Genomic DNA, 20,224 nt, shown 5'->3' with positions numbered 1-20,224 from the left:
TCTGAAGGATGTCTAATTTTGATCCTGATGTCATACATAACGTGTGACAAGAGCCTCTGCAGCGTATTAAATGGGCTGGTGAAAATAGGGCTCATTAACGACCACATTGCATCAGAACAGGTTAACAACTGATCCATTTGATAAAACCCATACCCAAGATCAGTGTGTCTGGAGAAGGTCCTTGGCAATGTGAGGAAAAGCAGCACTTAGCTTTGCCTTGGTGACAGCGGCTAGTCTCTGGGACTATCCGCTCTACCCCCCAACACCCACCCCTGCACTCCCCCACCACCTTTTTCTATCCCAGATTCTCTTTCTTTGCTCTGATTGCCTAGGCTTGGGCTCTCTCATGACTTCTTGGAAATATTATTCATAAAAACGACTTTAGGCTGGGCGCGGTGGCTCACACCTATAATCTCAACACTTTGGGAGGCCGAGGCGAGCGGATCACTTGAGCTCAGGAGTTGAAGACCAGCCTGACCAACATGGTGAAACCCCATCTCTACTAAAAATGCAAAAATTAGTTGGGTATGGTGGTGCACACCTGTAATCCCACCTACTCAGGAGGTGAAGGCAGGAGAATCACTTGAATCTGTGAGGCGGAGGTTACAGTGAGCCAAGATTGTGCCACTGCACTCCAACCTGGGCAACAGAGCAAAACTCTGTCTCAAAAACAAACAAACAAAACAAAAACAAACAAAAAACCACTATTTTAGCGACATTAAAAAGTGATAGTTTCACAGTTTACTTAGCACCAGGTCACTTTTTGCCCTCTCTTAAAATATTACTTCCTTATATTTTAAATTTTAACTCCTCAAAGGCAGGGACACTCTTATCTATCTTGTATTCCTAGGTCATTGTGGAGTTCCTGGCATATAATAGATATGTATGTTTATTACGATGACAGATAACAGATGCATAATACATGCCTGTTACAATGAAAGCTTAAAATTGATTGACCTCCACAAAAGTGAACGTAACAAGTAATTCAGAACAATAGATCCTGGAGGTCTTGAGCTGGTTATAAAATTTCTGCTTCATAGTTTGTGAAATCTAATCTGATACCAAAACTATGGTTATGATGAAGAGGGAAAAAAAACCCCAGTCTTTTAATAGGTTATTGTTTTGTAACCAAACAACCAAAGCAGGGAATCAGGAGGAAGCACATCTGTGGATCAAATTGATATTATGAATCTTTTTATTTACGGCTTGGTGACTAATAGTGCCACTTGGAACACATTCATTTATCAAAAGGTTATGGAACACCTCCTACGTTTCAAAGTATTGTGCACACAATAATTGCACATGTATAGAGACCAGTATGTTTCTGTCCTATAATCTCCTACAGATAGGATCTGTTATTCTATCTTTCAAAAAAATAAGAGTTCATTGGAATTGGGAATACCAGCCTCAGAATTCTGGAATTCACACTACAAGAGAACCTAGAGGCCATCTAGTCCAAAACCAGTTTTATAGATGAAGAAACCAAGTCTCAGAGAGATTAAAAAACTAGTCCAAGGTCATGCAGCTCATTCTGAGCTTCTGAAAACTGAACCTAGATCTTCCAACACCCAGCCCAGTGCTCCCCTTTTTCATTGACTTTGTTTGGCAGAAGAGACTGGAAGGCAGGTAGAGCTTAAGGAAAAGTTAATTTGGAAAGCAGGAGAGCAGACACTTGTCATATAAAAGGAACTTAAAGTAGAAGAAAGTGAGTCATACAGATAGAGGAGTTAAAAATACGAGTTAAGGCTCTCAACACATCATGTGCACACTGTCATCTTTTCTCATGGAAGGAGAAAAGAAAAGGGAGAAAAGTTGCTTTGCTCTGACCTGTAAGTAGTATGTGCTGAGAAGCGTGGCAGGCACAAACCCGGGCGCCATAGACACGCGCTCACACCAGCTCTCAGAGCTGGCAGTGTGCCACAGATGGCAGAAGCTCCGGCACTTCTTACCTGATGGTGCCGGGTGGTGGTGACAACTGAGAAGGGCTGTTTCTAGCTTGAATTGGAGGAAAAACAATTTAAAAAACATACTCTTAGAATGTGTCTAAGTTATTGACCACTTAGAAAGCTGCACAGGAGTCCCAATAGAAAAATGGAGTTTTATTACTTTATTACTTGGAGAAGAGTTATAAAACCAAGGGTGCAGCCCATCATCAAGTGTTTCATAAATTTATATTAAGGACCGAAGTTAATAGTAAAAATGTATGGATTCTTCCAACCCAGGGCCTTAGTAGCTGGCTATGGGCTGCCCTTTGTGTCAGCAGTGGGGAGGGTCACATAGAAGCCTCAGATGAGGAGGGTTTTGCTGTGCGCTGCAAGTATCAGGGAGAAAGCATTTCTGCCCTCTCTGGAACATGGTGTGAACTTCATCCCTGTAATGACATTATTTGAATTTTCCATGAAAACTATCAGCATGAGAGTAAGAAAACTATACAATGGAAAAACCAAATAGACAAATAGACAAAAATGGTAGAGTCACGTGACCAGTTTGCTCAAAGTTTGGTAAAGTTAATGAGAGGGTGAGATTAAACAGAAGCCATTTGGGAATGAGTTTATCTGAGAATGAATGAGTTTTTCTGAGAAGCATCATTCCTCTGATGTACAGGGTAAAGGTTTGTCTGTAAAAAGATAGCACAGGTGTCTGGAGAGCAGCGTGCATGGTAACCTGTCCTCCAGGCCAGTGGAGCTATCTGTCTAACCTGGTCAAGGTACAGTCTTCATCAAAGGTCAAGATCCAGTCCATGCACAAGAGAGGAGCCATTTGCAGCAGAGCCCAGAAATGCCTCCTGCGACATCTTGTTTGTGTCATTTACTAGAGTTGGCGCTGTCTTAAGTTGGGGGCATGGCTGACATTTCCAACAATCATCAGTGAGTCACTTGCCCAAATGAGGACCATGGTATTAATCTTGCATGTTTCTGGAACTGTTTAAAAAATGTCTGATTTTTGTTGTTCATTGTCTGTTTTTGAATATCCCCTTCTCTGCAGTTCTTGGTTTCTATCTCACTGAGTGCAGAGGATTTTAATTGTTGCTGTCTATCTGTGCTTCGCAGCATGAGAGAGCAATGCCTAAGGGCTCTTGTGGTGCTTTGGGGTTGACGGGTTTTAAGTCTGAGCAAGCAGACCTCATTGTAGCCATGCTGGAATGGAGTAATAAATGTCTCCTTTTTTTCCTTCTGTAGCATTGAAAGCCGAAAAGAGAAGAAAGCTGACTCAGGGAAAGGTGTTGACAGGGAGACTTGTCTATGACTCGATCTTCAATTTATTTTTTACATATATATGAGAAGAGTGTCACAATTATTAATAAAACTGCTTTGATCATGTAGTGTAAATTCTGTCCCTCAACCCAAATCCACCTTCACACTGTAAGTAGTGCAATACTTGTTTCATTTCCGTGTTTAAACTTCTGAGCAGTGAGACACCCCTGTGAGCAGATACAACAGCCAAGGCAAGAATCTGTGTGTTCCTTGCTATACCTTAGACATTTGTAAACTGGATTCTGATTGTCAGTTTTATGAGAGCAATAGCTTCCTTAAAGAGATAAGTCATATTTACCTAGTTTGTATTTTCCTACTTTAGTGACCTGAAGATGCCTGATAATTTAATTCAGAAGAATTTTTGAAAGGTTGTCCTACTTCTTTTTAGTTTTTATAGCTTAGTATTAGTGACTTATTTCAAAAGACCCAAATCAAAAAGTTAGTTTGAAAGCATTTTTTAATAATTGTATTTATGCATTTCCTTGATTTAATATGATACATTTAATACTTAACAATTTATATGTAACTAAAACTTAAAGTCACTTGAAAAAATATATAGAAACCTATTTACAACTTGTTAAGGAGAATCAGACATAATGCAGAGTTAAGTAGTATTTGCTTAAAATTCAAGTTGTGACTAATGATCAAATACTAGGCTTGTACGAAATGCTTTAGAAAAACTTTGTAATGGTTTTGTGGGATTTTTCAATATAAACCTTCATCAGAAATATGCTACATTTGTCTCCCACTGACAACAGATGTTTTCCAAATAAACATATACTTGTGGAATGCCACATGGTGAATCATTGTATGTGAAATTCCACTCCTGTACAGTTACTCTGCGGCTAATGGTCATGCACTGCTTAATGCTGGTCCTGAATCATGTTCTCATGTTAGACCAACAGGTGTCCAATTGTCATTTTTTTCTGCAGTTTTTTTTCCACTTTTAAATTAAATGCATGTTGTGGAAAAACAGTCTTTTAAAATAAAATTTCAGATTCTATTTGAGAAGGTTCTGTAGATATTTCAGTCCATATAAAATAATACATCTTTACTAAACTTATATAAGGGGAGAGAAAGTTAAGAAGTTTTGGACATTACTAAAAATACAGTATTTCATTTCACTTTCAATGAATGTGAAGTTAATAAAACTAAATCTCATAATGCTCTTGCTTCCTAAGAGTGAGCAGTAATCATCAACTTTATAATACTCCAATATTCCGTTACAATAATTCAGAGCCCTGTGGCTTTTACAGACTGTTAATTATGTACTCTGCTTGGAAGTGTACATGAAAAGTAAGGAAAAGTTCCTCTTGTGATTAAACTAATGAGAGGAAATAAAATCAACAAAGCCTCCATTAAGTTCTACATTTTGATACCTTTTAAAAATTCCCCTCACAATTCTTTAAGGAGCCCCCCTTTTTATGGAACATGAGCCTAAAATTTATAGAAAGAAGAATTTTAAGTTAATAAAGTTCGTATTTATAAGTGCTGAAAAAATACAGAAACTTTCTGTTCCAAATGTGTTGCCTTTGTGTATTTTATAATACAGATACAACATTGTAAACATTTTCATTGTTTTATGATTTAGCCAGTGATTCCCCAAAGCAGTCTCTTCGTGTTTTAATATATTAATAACTGTTCTGTTGAAGATGATCATAGTGAATTTAAATCTTCACATGATCACCTATTTGAATAAGCAATCATATCCAAGGAAATTCTGTATTTCTGAGTATTTTTATAGTCATTTTGTTCTTGTGTGAATTTTAAAGCTATACCTATGTTAATCCTAATATTTTGAAATCATATAAAATATAAGAAAAATGTAATATTATATATTTACTTCTAATTTCAGATTCCTGGTCAAAATTACTGAATATCTTGAATGTAATTTAGCGAAAAGTTTAAGTAATGTGTAAATGTGACTAGGATATTGTGTTTTTCACAATTAAGAAATGTTATGTGGAAATAAATATTTATCCTAACTAATTTCCTTGCACATTTTAAATTGTGATACAAAGTGTCTTGTCTTTTTTCTTTGTTTTAATTAGTAAATCAGTGTAAAACATTTTGATTGTTTGAATATACTATTTAAATTTAGACACCCCCAAAGCTAAGAACTCTTGGTGATATAAACAATTTAAGAGTATGTTTCAAGAGTAAACAATTTGAACTTTATGAACAGAAGATTATGAGAACTATATAAGGATATATCTACTCATTTTTCCAGACATGGGTGCAGATGACATTGTTTCTTATGTTAGGAAAAACCTCCAAGGTCGTTAGTAGTATTCCTCATTATTAGAACTCTATTTAGACTTCTGTTTTTAACTTCCATGGGGAAAGCATTTCCTAAAATTTGTCTCCTCCCTGTTTCTTACAAAAGTCAGATGGGACCATTATTCTTTTGGAGCCATCTGGCAGTGTGTTGTGGAGATAATTGCATTCAGAATTCTATCTAACCTACTGCTTGGTATTTTTCTCTTGACTACTGAGTTTACTTTGTAATTGCTCCTGTTTCACAGCCTACAATATTGGGAAGGTTTTTCCTGTGTAATATAATATAGAAATATATAATCTGAATGTCTCCTTGGTATAGTTTAAACCCAGAGTTTGATAGAAACTCTCCACTAATGATCCAAAAGCAACTTGTATTTCAACATGATTCCTAGATCTTTTAGGATTCTTGACTTTTAAAAGTGTGACTTATTCTGTTTTCTTTTTTTTTTTTTTTTTTTTTGAGACGGAGTCTCGCTCTGTCGCCCAGGCTGGAGTGCAGTGGCCGGATCTCAGCTCACTGCAAGCTCTGCCTCCCGGGTTTACGCCATTCTCCTGCCTCAGCCTCCGGAGTAGCTGGGACTACAGGCACCCGCCACCTCGCCCGGCTAGTTTTTTGTATTTTTTAGTAGAGACGGGGTTTCACCGTGTTCGCCAGGATGGTCTCGATCTCCTGACCTCGTGATCCGCCCATCTCGGCCTCCCAAAGTGCTGGGATTACAGGCTTGAGCCACCGCTCCTGGCCCCGACTTATTCTGTTTTCTATGGCACTAACCTACCTCTGTTTTGGCTTAACTTTAGCCTATTTGCTCCTGGGCACTTGTCTATTTTCCTATCATTGCAAGAGTGCGTTCTAATTTTTCTAATGTATTAGTATCTATCTCATATATTCACACAATGAAATGAAATGAAATGAGATTACAGCCATTTGAAAGTTTTATGAGAGTCATTTGGATAATATGATGGTTCTCTAAATGTCTATGTTGAGAGACTAATTATAGTTAGTCCCCTTGAAGAGGCCTAATAATCAAAGATTACTGGTAATACTTTTACTTTAGAGATCTCCTTTGATGTTCTCTGTGGAAAGCTGTGGCTAACTGATACAACTGTCACACCAATTCAGTTCCTGTTGGTGTACTGGATACTATCATTTCTGCTGGAACTTTGAAATAGGACTATGATCCTTGCTTCTAAGGGCAGGGTGGATACATAGCTATAAATAATGTGATATGTGCTGAGTTGGTCATATGAGTAAAGCCATTTTTGAATAGGGTAGAGTTTGAGGAAAACATTATAGAAGAGGTGGCACATGAATTAGAATGGAAATAGGGAAGGAAATGTACTCCAGATGTTGAAGGAACCCCTGCCCACTAGGCCTCTGGTCTAATGAAGTATGACCAGAATGACTCCATCTTGAAGTGAAGAGCTAGAATACTCTTAAGGCACCTATAAAGTTAATGCTTATGGTCTGAAAACAGCCACTTTCCAAGCTGGCTACAACCTATTATTACAGAATACTTATGACCATACAGAGCATCTCCCACCATGCCTGCAGAATGTCCCAATGTCCTAAGAATTCAGCCCTCATTACTTAGAGATAACGTTAATGAGCAAGCTTAGGTTAAAAGATTAAGTGTCATGTAATATCAATCACACCGAAGGCCCCTGCCTTCAGTGAGCACGTAGGCATATTCCAAGTTTCATTGTAGCTCTTTGTAACTCCTTATAAAAGTAGAGGCGCTAACAAAGGACAGGGCATTCCTCCTTTTGCTTCCTGAGGATACCCCACACTGTAACGAAGCAGTTTCTGAAAAACTTGCTTCTTCCACTATGCTGTGGCTTTCCTTGAATTCTTTCCTTTGCAAGATCCAAGGACCCATTTTTGGGGTCTGGATCAGGACCCCTTTTCCAGCAACACCGGAACTGCAAAGATTCTCAAACCTATGTCAGTATTGAAATAAAGATGAAATTTAAAAGTAAAGCTATATGGCATAACTAGAGCCTGGCATATTTTATGTATGGCATATTTGGAACCCAGCAAACAGCCCAATATGGTGGAGTGTTAGAAGGGTAGTGAAGACTTGTAGGAAAAGATAGAAACACAAGTCAGAGACATTACAAATGATGTTAAATTCTATCCTAGAATAGTTGGAATTTTACCCATTAAGAGTTTTGAGTAATGAATTTTGAAATAATTAATAGAGCAGCACAGTAGAGAATATAGTGGAGAAACAGTGGAATCATCTCCTTAGGAATTTCCCTTCCAGGATGACTCTCAGATGACAAAACTAAGTTTTCATGAGTGATGTATAAATTTGTATTAGGGTAGAAATGAAACAGGCTCAAGTATACTCCTTAGGCACCTAACAAGTAACTCTAGACACAATAGCTTTATTGTAATTACTTTTATGTAGTGCATTCCCTTATATATGGAGATTATATATATATATATATAGCACATATTTGTGTATATAGTTATATTTGAAAAAAAAAAAGTGTTTTGAAAAGCACAGTGTCCATAGCAAGCCTGAGACTGTTAAAGAAACCTAAGCATGGTACACAGTTCAGACAGTGACTGCTTCATAATAATCCAGAAACCACCTTCTCTATGCTCACCCTTGAATCCTACCCTACATACTCACCCTGGACTCAGCTTTCTGTCTGGATCCTCTTGCCTTCTGGTGTGTGTAGAGTTACATATTTTTTTCATGTGACTTCTTTTTTCCATTTATTTATAAGCCCCTTGAAGGTAGGGATGGTGTTTGGTGTTTTGTCCCTCTTTTGTAACTCTCCAGAGCCCAGATCTGTGCCCTGCTGTTTACCCAGCCAGCAAAGGCTCTTGATATAATAAGTGAAATATACCAGAAGATTCTGCTGCTCAGTTTATTAAGAGTGATTACAAATCCAAAAGGAATTGTCACTGCATGTCAGTATTGGAACACAGCAAATGCTTAATGAGTACCTTCAAGTGCCCAGCACCTGAGGACACAGAAGACTAAGGCGAGAATCTGTGTAATCTATGGAGCCATCAAGAAGAAGCAGCTAAATGGTTATGACTAGGAGGAGGGAAAAGGTGAAAGGAAGGTGTCAGGCATTGTATCTATGTAAATCTTCGCAGCAATGCTACAGTTCTGTAAGGTAGGTCTTTTTGTACTTTTTACAAATTAAGACACTGGAGTTCAAAGAGGCTAAGTATTGTTCTTTAAATGTTTCCCACTAGTGAGTAGTGGTACTGAGACTCTAACCCAGGTCCATCTGACCTCAGCTGCAGTGCACTGTGTCTCCAGCAGGAGGTGAGATGTGACCGCTTTCCTCCTTATCAGGTTATTCATTCTGGCTCATGGAACCAGAATCAGGTTATGATGATTAATATTTCTGCTTAATGTGTTAGATTTTCTTTGCCACCAATCTTTCTGTTATTAACATTGGAAACCAAACTTACCCAGTGCAACACCTTTTTTGCTCATGAGTCACAAATATCAGGACTTTGGATAGAAGAAGCTTAAAAAATAAATAAGGGTTTTGATTGTTGGATGGTCACACTTCACTCCATAATCACCCATGCTTTTTAAATAATTGGAAGAGTTGGTTCAGATGAAAGGCTATATAGAATAAGAATTTATCGAGTTTGTTGAGGCTTAAAGCCTGCAAGCAACAACAAAAAAAAATGTTATTATCTCAAGTAAGGAAGTTATTAATTCAAATTCTTGGGTGTAAATGTTAATATTGTCACAGAAAGAAGACCGTGCAGAAAGATGATACATTTCTACAGAGCATAACATTGGTTCATTCCTACCATGCTGTGAGCTTTCCTCATGGGATAGTGATGTTATAGTTTATTTATTTATTTATTTATTTATTTATTTATTTATTTATTTATTTTGAGATGGAGTCTCACTCTGTCTCCCAGGCTGGAGTGCAATGGCATGATCTCAGCTAACTGCAACTTCTGCCTCCTGGGTTCAAATGATTCTCCTGTCTCAGACTCCCAAGTAGCTGGGATTACAGGAGCACACTGCCATGCCCGACTACTTTTTTGTATTTCAGTAGAGACAGGGTTTCACCATGTTGCCCAAGTTGCTCTCAAACTCCTGATATCAGGCAATCCACCCACCTCGGCCTCCCAAAGTGCTGTCACTACAGGCGTGAGCCACCACCGCGCCCAGCTGTGATGTTATACTTTATAACCCCCACTTGTCTGTCATTCTCAACCATCTGTATCCCTCAGACATCCTGAATACACACTCTAGGTCACTTAGGAAGTACACTAGAGGGTTCTTGGACACTGCTGAAATAACTGCCACAGAGTACACCAACAAAATCCTCTTACTTTATGGAAAAAAAGCCATGCTTGCGTTTTGGTATGTTTTCTATTTAGAGTTTATTGAATCGTAAATATTGTGCAAATCTAGTAGTCTTACAAATCAGTATTCTCACATCAACTTTGAGCAAAAGTAACAAATGCCAAGAAGTGGAACTGGTAGCCTCAGTGACTACCTGCGAATAAGAAAAGAAACAAAATGTGCAGAATGACACAAAGCCCAATACGTTCATTAACTTTTATGGTAGTGGCTCTGAGTTATCAAGGATGCATTGAATTATGTTCTGTGCCTGATATTTAAGAAAGTATGAAGGTATGTAATCATATTTAGCAAAATTTCCAACAAAACATGTTACAAAATAATTCCTAGTAATTTTCTAAAAATCTTGATAGAAACTTAAAAAACAAACCCTGTACCCATAGAAGAGATGTAAGCCATTTCTCCCTTCTTTTCGGGTATGTGCCTCTGGGCCCTGGTGTACTCTCACAGGTTGTTTATGAAAGGAGTCTTAGCCATTCCTGTGTCTGCAGAGTCTGCAGCTGTGAATATCAAGACAAGTCTGCACATCTTAGTGATATGACTGGTTCCTGTATGGCTTTTTTTTTTTTTTTTTTTTTTTTTTTTTGAGATGGAGTCTCGCTCTGTCGCCCAGCATGGAGTGCAGTGGCCGGATCTCAGCTCACTGCAAGCTCCGCCTCCCGGGTTTACACCATTCTCCTGCCTCAGCCTCCCAAGTAGCTGGGACTACAGGCGCTCGCCACCTCACCCCGCTAGCTTTTTGGACTTTTTAGTAGAGACAGGTTTCACCGGGTTAGCCAGGATGGTCTTGATCTCCTGACCTTGTGATCTGCCTGTCTCGGCCTTCCAAAGTGCTGGGATTACAGACTTGAGCCACCGCGCCCGGCCTCCTGTATGTTTTAAACTTATTCTCAGATTATCTCTAATTTATTTGTCCATTTTCTTCTTTTTCCATAAGCTAATTTAAAACTCTCATTGGAAAGGAAAACTTGTCCTATGAGGGTCAAATGAAAACTACTTTGACTTTACTCACATCATTACCTTTTGCAGCCTTCAATGCCTGAAAAATATGTGCTGGGATTACCTCGCTCCAGAGAAAATACTCATGCTTAGAAACTAAAGGAATATTAATCTATATCATTTTGATATTGTACAAATATTAAATAGTATCTGACTTAGATATTATGATTATAATATCTGACTTGTATATCTGATGTTGTACAATATCTGACATTGTGCAATGTCTGGCTTCAATTAAGATAAAAGGAGAATATCTATTTAATTTGCTTTTATGACTATTAATGCTGTCCAGGATGTGAACATATATTACTACTGCTTCTTGATATACAATTCTGCAAAGATTGGTCCAGCTACTCACAATGATTGAACTGTATTAAGAAGCAGAATTTTGACAAGAGCCCTACAGACTGGAAGGTCAGTTTGTGGTTCCAATGGAGGAGTGGGAGTTGAGATTTAATTAAAGTGAAGCTACTCAATGGCACACTCTGAAGCTGTAGTTGAAGATGGATTTCACAATCCACTGACCATGCCTATGCATGACTCATCAGTCTTATGTTGAATTGATAGATTTCTTTTTTCCATTTCTTCCATTTTTAGGTTTTTATGCTGTAGCTCACCCTGTCTGGGAAAACTTTGTCTAGCAAATGGTCTGAAGCTAAGTTTAAACTCATAAAGTCAAATTTTTTAAAATGAGACTGTTTTGCAAATAATTGAAAAAAAAAAGATGTTTTCTGTTATCTAGACATTGCTTTGCTAGGCCAAATTCAGCATTTAAAATTTATGCTTTCAGTTGGATGTGGTGGCTCATGCCTGTAATCTCAGCACTTTGGAAGGCCAAGGCAGGCAGATCACCTGAGGTCAAAAGTCAACATGGCAGCCTAGTCAACATGGCAAAAACTCGTCTCTACTAAAAATACAAAAATTAGCCAGGCGTGGTGGCATGCACCTGTAATCCCAGCTACTTGGGAGGCTGAGACAGAAGAATCATTTGAACCCAGGAGGTAGAGGTTGCAGTGAGCTGAGATCATGGCACTGCACTCCAGCCTGGGCAATAGAGCAAGACTCCATCTCAAAAAAAAAAAAAAATTATGCTTTCATTTTTATAGTAATGTCAACCACAAATAATTAGTCAACCACTTAAGTAATTGACTTGACTACTTCTCCTGAGCCATAAGAACTGCCAGAATGATATTTCTGATCTTATTTGTTCTTATATGAGCCTCATCATAGCTCCCTGGTATAAAATTATAAATTGTGTATGATATAAATAACTAAAATGTTTGATTTCTCAAAAGCTATATGTGTTTATGATAAGAGAATTGCATATTATTAGGCAAAAACCTATGAACTATTTAGCTTAACACATTTTTACATATCTAATTTTTTACCAAAGCTGAACTATTTCCATGTTTATAAGGTAGTCTGGGATTACTAACAAAATAAACAAGAGTCTTTCTAGATAAATGTGTCCATATGCCGGTGTGGTTTAGGTCTGATTCAAGACACAAGTCATTACTTCTGAAAAAATGAAGGCACATTTATTAAATGACCAGGAGAAATTCCATAGTATGTAGAATGGGAATAATAATACATAACATTCTATTTTATGTTCCATTTTTTAAAATGAGTCCAAGGAAGTTAAAGTATTCTTTTAATGAAGACACCAAAAGAAATGAAATAAGAAAAATTGAGGCAAGGACTCCTTCAAGTTAAGATTTGCAATACAAATATTTTCATCTTTTAACAGGGCAAGCTGATGTGTTCACATCTCAGTTTCAAGCTGCCTCTTTCACTAGGAACATCAGTATGTTTTTTTTAAAGCACATTTACAATGCTTTCCCATCACCCTTGCTGTGTTTTTGTAGCACCTATAGCCATAACTGGCACCTGGGGGCCTGCATTGCTGGCAGTTTCCCTTACATTTCTTTGGAGTCTTTTCAACTGCTGTGGTTTTACTTAGAAGTCAGCGCTTTGCATATTTGATTTCCTGAGACTGTTTGAATAGTCTTTCTCAGAAAACTGTGCCAGTCTGGCTGTGAACAGATCTTCTCCGAGGGGAGCTGACAGTAGCCTGCTCGTGTTGGTATGCTTGGACTTGGGTTCCCAGCCATGCCCTGCTATCTTCTCTCCCTAATCCCTCTTATCCTGTCCCTGCCCTAGTGACATCACTGCCCACATCTTGCCATCCTTTTAAAGAAGAGAACAACATTTGAACCAGTCCAGTTAGAAAAAGATTAAAATCCTGCTCAGGGAATCTATGCAAAGCTTCCATAAAAACAATTCCTATTTGTTGTTTCAGCAGCTGATGCGGAAATGATTTTAAACAATAAAACCCGACCGGATAATTCAAACTTCTGTAAGGTAATAATCTGTTGTGAAGACAGAAGTCCCTACTTAAGATGATAGGTATGAAATTTGGGAACAAAGGTAACCTTAAGTTTCTTGATTTGAGTGTATATTTTTAAGATCATCATCTTGACAGTGCAGTTTTGAGATAATGAAAACAAAAATGACTTTTAATAAGCTTTAAATGGCATGGTGTTTTGAGGTGCTAAGGTAAAGAGAAACATTGTTTTATGAAGTGGCTCATGTGGGTGTATATATGTTGATGTGCTGTGCTGCTAGCGATTCCATGGTCTTCATCAGTATACCACTAGAGTGAGAAAGAAAAAAAGTTAGAATTAGGAAGTTAATTGTCTTCTTTTAAAAAAAAATACATAAATTCAAATGAGTTCTCACGAGCATACATGGTATAAAACAGAGTGTTTTAGTTCCTGAAGCAGTTTATAAACTGAAACAGGGTCAAAGAGGGTGTCTAATTTTCCCCCAGAGCTTTTCCAGGGCACATTGTTCTGTCCTGCAGAAGTCTCTGGTCCTCTTTTGCAGGTGCTGAGAGAACTCACTGTGAATTTGGCTTTATTGAATAGTGCTTTAAAGATATGTAAATTTTAATTAAAACACCCAATCCATTACCAAATTTGACTCAAAGGTCACTTAGAAATACACCATGCATGGGAAGGAATGCTTATCCCATTAAACCCACTTGTTTTAATTAGAGTGTTGTATGAAGTATTAAATTTCTCTATACTCTAGTAGATAAACTGTATTAAAATAAATGATTTTTTAAAAGCAATGTTGCCTAATATATAGCACCAAGAAACTAGAAAAAATCTATTTCAATATTACATATGTATGTTTAATAGAAGTGAAGTCAAAAGTCAGATGTATTACTTGCAAACACTTAGATTTTAAACTGGTATTTTAAAAATCTGTATATTTGACATTTATGTAAAAGGAATTTATGATCTGGGGCAAAAATTTATCAATTCATACCTTATTAAATAATTGGGAAGTCATTACTGGGCAAACATAAATTACGGAGACATAAGTTAACTTAAAAAAAAAAAGCTTAATTAAAGTAGCATGTGTCTTTCCTTTGAATAATAGAAAAATAAACTTCAAACTGTTATAAAACACTGACCCAAAAGATAGCCAGTTTTTCTCAGTATCAAGTAACTGTCCCACTCCTATGCATTGGGCACCATTTGAACTGAGCACATAGCAAATCATGTGTGTTAGAGGACACATAAATACATATACATACATACATACAGAAAAATACATATCTTTTCCTTCATCTGAAAATCTCTAATGCAGAAAATGAATTTGACATAATACCCAGAAATATCCTCTGCATAGACAACAACAGCTCTAGCCATTTCTGACTTTATAAAACAATCCTAATTGTTTAATAAATAAACTGTGGTTATTTAACAAAAGATCACCTTGCAATTGCAAAAACTGAAGCATGCTGATTATTAAGATCCCACTGTTGTTTGAATGGCTAGTAATACGTACCAGACAGAAATGGATTTTCATATTTGAGCTGAGCTATTATCATGCTGGTTTCACTTTAGAATTACTCTGCCACACATTTACTGAATAAGTGATTACTTTTGAATCAAAATAGGGAGAGACTGAACAATCACATGAACAGGAGAGCAGTGTCTTGATACTCCCAGGATATGCAATATTGTGCTTCTTAACCACAAACTCACTAATATTATTGAACATTACTCTGTGCATGGCTCAAGGATACCACTCTTCTGACTTCACGTTGAAAAAAAAATTGTTTTAATGTTTTTATTCTGTCCTATCTCTGACACTGCTAAGAGAATTGGCCCAGAAAGAGGAAACTATACCCCACCAGTAACTTCCCTCCCCTTGCACAAAGTTTTTCTATACCATTGCCTGGAAATCCACTCCAGCATCGACCAGGGCTTTGGAGATCTGAGCTGACTGCTGAAAGTGAACGTTATCTGCAGGGAGAGAAAGAAAACATAAAGTAGCTAATAGCCGCTCCAGTTTTCTGGTACCAAGGGGTGGGAAAGGCACAAGAAGAAAGGGACCGTTTGAAGTTCTAGGACTCAGCATCCCATTTAGCCCAAGACAAGTGACTTGTGGAAAGCAACACTGTTTTATTGAAGTAAATGTAACAGTCTTGCCCCTCATGCTTTTGTTTTGTCAGTAGTGAAATTGCAAACCTGTCTGTGATACTAAAAAGTCTAATTAACTGAAACTCACCATCTGCTGTTCCATGAATAAGGAGGTACTCAACTTGTTTAAAATTTTCAGCTCTGCTCATGACTGTTGAATTCTGGAATTGGGAAAAAGAATGTCATTATTCAAAAAAGGATCTGCCATAAACTGATTTTTCACTTCAGTTTACAAAATAAAATGTTTTCAGCTGGGGCCCCCTTTGATACAAAATATAGCAAACCGATATTCAAGCAAATGCTGTCTCCATGCATGGCAGAATGCACAGCATGCCCTGTGCCTAGGAGACAGGACTGGAAGGGAGGATGCCACATCTTCCCTGAACATGCAGGAAGAGGGCACCTGCCACCCAGCCTGCATGCAAAACCCCTTGAGTCCCAGATCCCAGATTGGCTGTGTCCTATGCATTAGCACAGGGCAGAGTCTCATATTAGCAATGTATGTTCCATGGGCTTCTGCTGTAGTTCAGCCAAAAAGTGTATTGCCATGGCAACCATGTGTCACATGGTGCCATACATGCTACATTTCAAAGAGCCTGTACATAGCATTTGCAACTAAACATACTCTGCAATATGTCATGTGAACTTTGGTCCACATTGCTAAGCTCTGAATGAAAAGCAAATATTACCTCTTTGGGAACAGATGTTAAAAACCTAGGCAAATGTAACATATGGGAGGGGAAGAGGGTAAAAAAGATCAAAAATGGCCTTAGAAAATCAGTGGGTTGTTGTTATCTGCCTCATTCTGTGTATTAGCGGAGATATTATTAGATCAAGTCATACCCAAATTAGTCAAGGAAATAGGATTTAAAAAAATTGGGAACTCAGCTTTTTGAGACTGCTATGTGGCCTGAGCCAGGGCTCCTAGAATGAGGGTCAGGAGTTTTGAATGAAAAAGCCATTGAAAGCATCTAGAGCTGGTCATCCAATTTTGAGGATATTTACCAAAGTTGGGATGAAGGTAAAAATGCCACAAAATACTGTAGTGCCTTTGGGAGGGGGTAAGCTAGAGTCCACTTTGATGGTCCTGTTATGGATTGGGCAGGAAAGGGGCAGCAGCATTTCCATGGGTTTAAAAGCAGCCAGCTGGTCCTGCAGCACCTTGGTGAATCAAATTCAACTTTATGAAAGCCAAAGTTTATATTTCACAGATATCTCTGTAGCTCATATCAGCTTATATTTTTGATGGGAACTTTGGTGGCCTGGCAGGAAGGGAATGGGGCTAAAGTAACCGTGCTTGTATTCAAGTTCCAGTTTCAATATCAGTGAGCTATGCAACTGGAGATATGCTGCTCTTTGAGCTTTGATTTCTATAAAATTGGAATTGAGTAGTCCCCCCTTATTGACAGTTTTGCTTTCTATGGTTTCAGTTACCTGCAGTATAGTACAATAAGATATTTTGAGAGATAGAGACTGTGCTCAATTAACTTTTATTACAGTTTATCATTATAATTGTTCTATTTTATTATTAACTATTGTTAATCTCTTATGATGCCTAATTTATAAACTTTGTCATAGGTATGTATATATGTAGAGGAAAAAAAACCCATAATGTATAGAGGGCTCAGTACTATCCACAGTTTTGGCATCCATTGGGGGTCTTGGAATGTATTCACCTTAAATAAGGGTGGGCTCCTGTAACTCCTCTTACTCCATCACAATTATAGGAACCAGGAGGCATGGCAAAAGCATTTTTGGGGGGTTACATTTCTGATGCTGATGTGAGAATTCTTTAACAGTGTCTCTGGAAAAAAGACATTTTATCTATGACTTTCAGGACAGAGCCACCCAAAATGTTTCAGTTGACTGACTGTCCCAAGGTCATTCTGGCCTAGTAGGCTTAAAACAAATGCGCTTCCTCTTCTGTGCAGGCTAGTTCCCACTTGTTCTGACCATATTCCATTTCTCACCGAAATTGAGAATTTTACTCATGAACTCTCAGAATAAAAACTTGAGTGAGATTCCTTTTATTTTTGAGAAACTTTTTTGTCTGGTAAGATGTCTCAGATAAATACATCTAAATATAAATCCATCTGTCCATCCATCCCAACATCACCATTCATCCCTCCATTCATTTTTTCATCTAGTCAATCAACATTTACTTATTATGTACTCCACTAAATGATAAGATCATAAGAAAAAAGATTTCTCTATATTGTGCATTACTCTTAACAACTAATAGAATGCTAAATATTTATCAATTAAATAGTAAATGAAATAAATTATCAAGCACTTGCAGTGTCCACTGCATTTGGTCCTAGTTTTGCAGAATCAAGTGTTATCAGCTGGGGTAGGCAGAATAAAATATGCTCATTCTGAAATGTATTGAGATATGTTTTGCCCACTTTCAATCCATACACCATGCCATTTATGATAATAGCAAACATTCAGTTGAGCATTTACTCTGTGCCTGTCGCTGTGTTAAGCATCACATATAAATACGGGTTTATAAAAGCACTGTTATATCTAATCCTTGCAATATTCACTTAAAATAGGTCTAGACCAATTCTGCTTTCTAGATGGAGGCACCGAGACTCAGAAGGTGAGTAACCTGCACCAGGTCACAACTACAGCAAGTGTCAGAGCTGGACAAAGTCTGACAGCAAGTCCTTTTTACTTCCTACATTGCGCTGCGTCTCTACTAAAATTCCAAGCTGTTTATGATGTGATCTTCTGGCAAAGAAACAGTGTGAAATAAAATGTTAATTAACTGTCCTGGAATCTGAAGTGCACAATAATAGTGGGTATCCTCTGAGATCCTCCTAAGACCCCATGCCTTCTCAGATTGTACTAATCAGAAGAGAGATTGCTCTGCACAGCCCTGGGTGATTTGGGAGGCATATTCTGTGACTACGCAAGTGACGTATAGCCTAATGGGGCAATAGAACTCTGAGCAATTCTCTGTCCTTCAGAGAGGAATAGGTCAAAATAAATCTCCCTAAAAGACAGTTTTGTGCAGCATTCAAAGCTGGAGACAAGAAAGGCTGAGGCTTGAGTACTGACTGTGAACATTAGTCGCCTGAATTGCAGGTCCAGGTGCCCTCATGTGAGTCCTCTTTGGTGATCCTTTCTGTTAGCCATGCTCTCAGCCTGCACTGACTTCCTGCCTCCTTGTTTCTCTCCAAATTAAATTTAGCTCTTTGCTCGCGGAAGACAGTCAACTTTAACACTCAGACCTGACCCAAATATACAACTGTGCCACCTCACCTCACCTCCAAAAGCCTCATGGGTCTGCCTTGCTTGGCAGCTTGAAAAGCAAAAGCTGCTCCTACAACCTCCCCGAGCCATGAAACTGAGAAATGTCATTGAAACATAGAGTAATAGTTAGGAGACATATAAATACGCAGGACAGTTAGCAAGGAATGTGATAACTACTGGAGTTTGGACCAAAACAGTTTCTGGCTGCCTTTTTTTTTCTTAAATGGAGTGAATACAGGCTGAAAGAAGACAATTTTTATAAACAAGTAAAACCCTGAGCCTAAGATAAATGTTGTGATGTACACACTGTAGCTGTGATGAACTAGACATGGTGAGAAATGCAACATACTGAGAAAAAGACGAAAACTGTGATAAAAGTGTCATGATGCAAATTGTTTTACATTAACAATATTACACTACAAAGAAAGAAAGACAAATACTTTAATGCAGCAAGAGAAAAATAAAACAAAAGCTTCCCCTGCAACTGCAAGATAAGTGTGCCATTTCAAATGCGCACTTCCCCTGCTCACTGGGAGAAGCCTCCAGAGGGACCTCTCTGTGAGAGGGAGAGAGGCAGCCGAGAGACATACACCCACTTTAAGGCTCTGAGGCTACACAGAACATTTTTTCCCCCAGAAAAAGGCAGCTGTGTCACCTTGCCTCTGGAACCATTGATCATTCCCTACTCAACTGTGCACCCTGGCTTCTCAATTAACACCCTTTACAGTCCACTGTATGGCACACTTGAAGCTGTAAAGGTAACACACAAAGCCAGAAAAGGAAATACCGGCATGAATTTAAGGTATGATTAATGATTAGAAAAAAATTAATTGTGCTATTTTAACCTACCAAAAGAGGATAATCCCTCTTTGCCTATCCATGGAAACAGAAATAAAAAAGGAAATGGATGACTAAGTTAGAAGCCGAATAGTCTATCACCAACTACTAAAAAGGAAACTCAGAGTGATAAATGGGCAAGGATGCAATGGTGGTGCAGTTGGCACTCTCCTGAGGCTAGAAACTTCCGGAGAGCCCCGCTGCCAGCAACAGCCTGGCAAGGAGAAGTGGGAAGGATCGGTCCAGTGGCAGTGCCGACTCCACAGCATCTCTGAGGAGCTTTTCCTTCAGTCCCCAAGAAGAACCATCTGTAGCTGCTCGTTGGATCATGCTGGTTCTTCAGTTACCTTCCAACAAATAAATCTTTGTATTTTTGAATTAAAAGAGAGAGCTGATAAGAGGAGGAGAGTACTATGAGAAACAGAAGGTATAACAATTTTTAAACTACCCCTAGTGCCATCTAGGAACCATAAGGACATTTTGCTTCCTGGAGATAATAGTGGTGGCAGCTGCCATGTTTTGAAAGCTTCCTTCATGGCAGGCACAGGCATCTCATTTAATGATTTCAATAACCCTGTGAGGTAGGTCTGATTATCCCATTATCCAGATGAGGAAACTGAGATTCAGCAAGGTTAAGTAGCCTCCTCAAGCTCATACTGCTGGTAAGTGGTTGACACAGAAATTGAGGACATGTTGGCCTAATCCCAAAAGCCCATGTCCCTTACTGTCATATTCTACTGGC

The 20,224-nt window shown here is 38.3% G+C and overlaps 2 protein-coding genes across 19 annotated transcripts in view; one reads left to right on the top strand and one right to left on the bottom strand.

Moving 5' to 3' along the window:
• SLC4A10 (solute carrier family 4 member 10) overlaps positions 1-5,268 on the top strand; it is a 391,444-nt gene extending 386,176 nt beyond the window's left edge. For 14 of the 16 annotated variants that reach the window (XM_030916973.1, XM_030916978.1, XM_030916982.1 and 11 more), the window contains one exon: positions 3,180-5,253. Coding sequence is in view for 4 of the 16 variants with exons in the window: in XM_030916970.1 (XP_030772830.1) it covers positions 3,180-3,246 (67 nt within the window). In the remaining 12 variants the exon portion in view is untranslated. Of the gene's footprint in view, positions 1-3,179 lie in introns of all 16 variants that reach the window. The other 2 variants (XM_030916975.1, XM_030916981.1) reach the window with 2 other exon arrangements.
• A 7,135-nt stretch (positions 5,269-12,403) lies between these two features.
• DPP4 (dipeptidyl peptidase 4) overlaps positions 12,404-20,224 on the bottom strand; it is an 85,759-nt gene continuing 77,938 nt past the window's right edge. For 2 of the 3 annotated variants that reach the window (XM_010361854.2, XM_030916932.1), the window contains exons 24-26: positions 15,476-15,548; positions 15,137-15,210; positions 12,404-13,544 (exon numbers count right to left, since the gene is read on the bottom strand). In XM_010361854.2, coding sequence (XP_010360156.1) covers positions 13,443-13,544; positions 15,137-15,210; positions 15,476-15,548 — 249 coding nt within the window. In that variant the 3' untranslated portion in view covers positions 12,404-13,442. The remainder of the gene's footprint in view (positions 13,545-15,136; positions 15,211-15,475; positions 15,549-20,224) is intronic. The other variant, XR_004053270.1, reaches the window with a different exon arrangement.

The sequence above is a fragment of the Rhinopithecus roxellana genome, chromosome 14, assembly GCF_007565055.1.
Source record: "Rhinopithecus roxellana isolate Shanxi Qingling chromosome 14, ASM756505v1, whole genome shotgun sequence".
Classification (NCBI taxonomy): Eukaryota; Metazoa; Chordata; class Mammalia; order Primates; family Cercopithecidae; genus Rhinopithecus; species Rhinopithecus roxellana.
The sequence above is the reverse complement of the archived record's forward strand: the minus strand, read 5'-3'. Positions and strand labels throughout refer to the sequence as shown.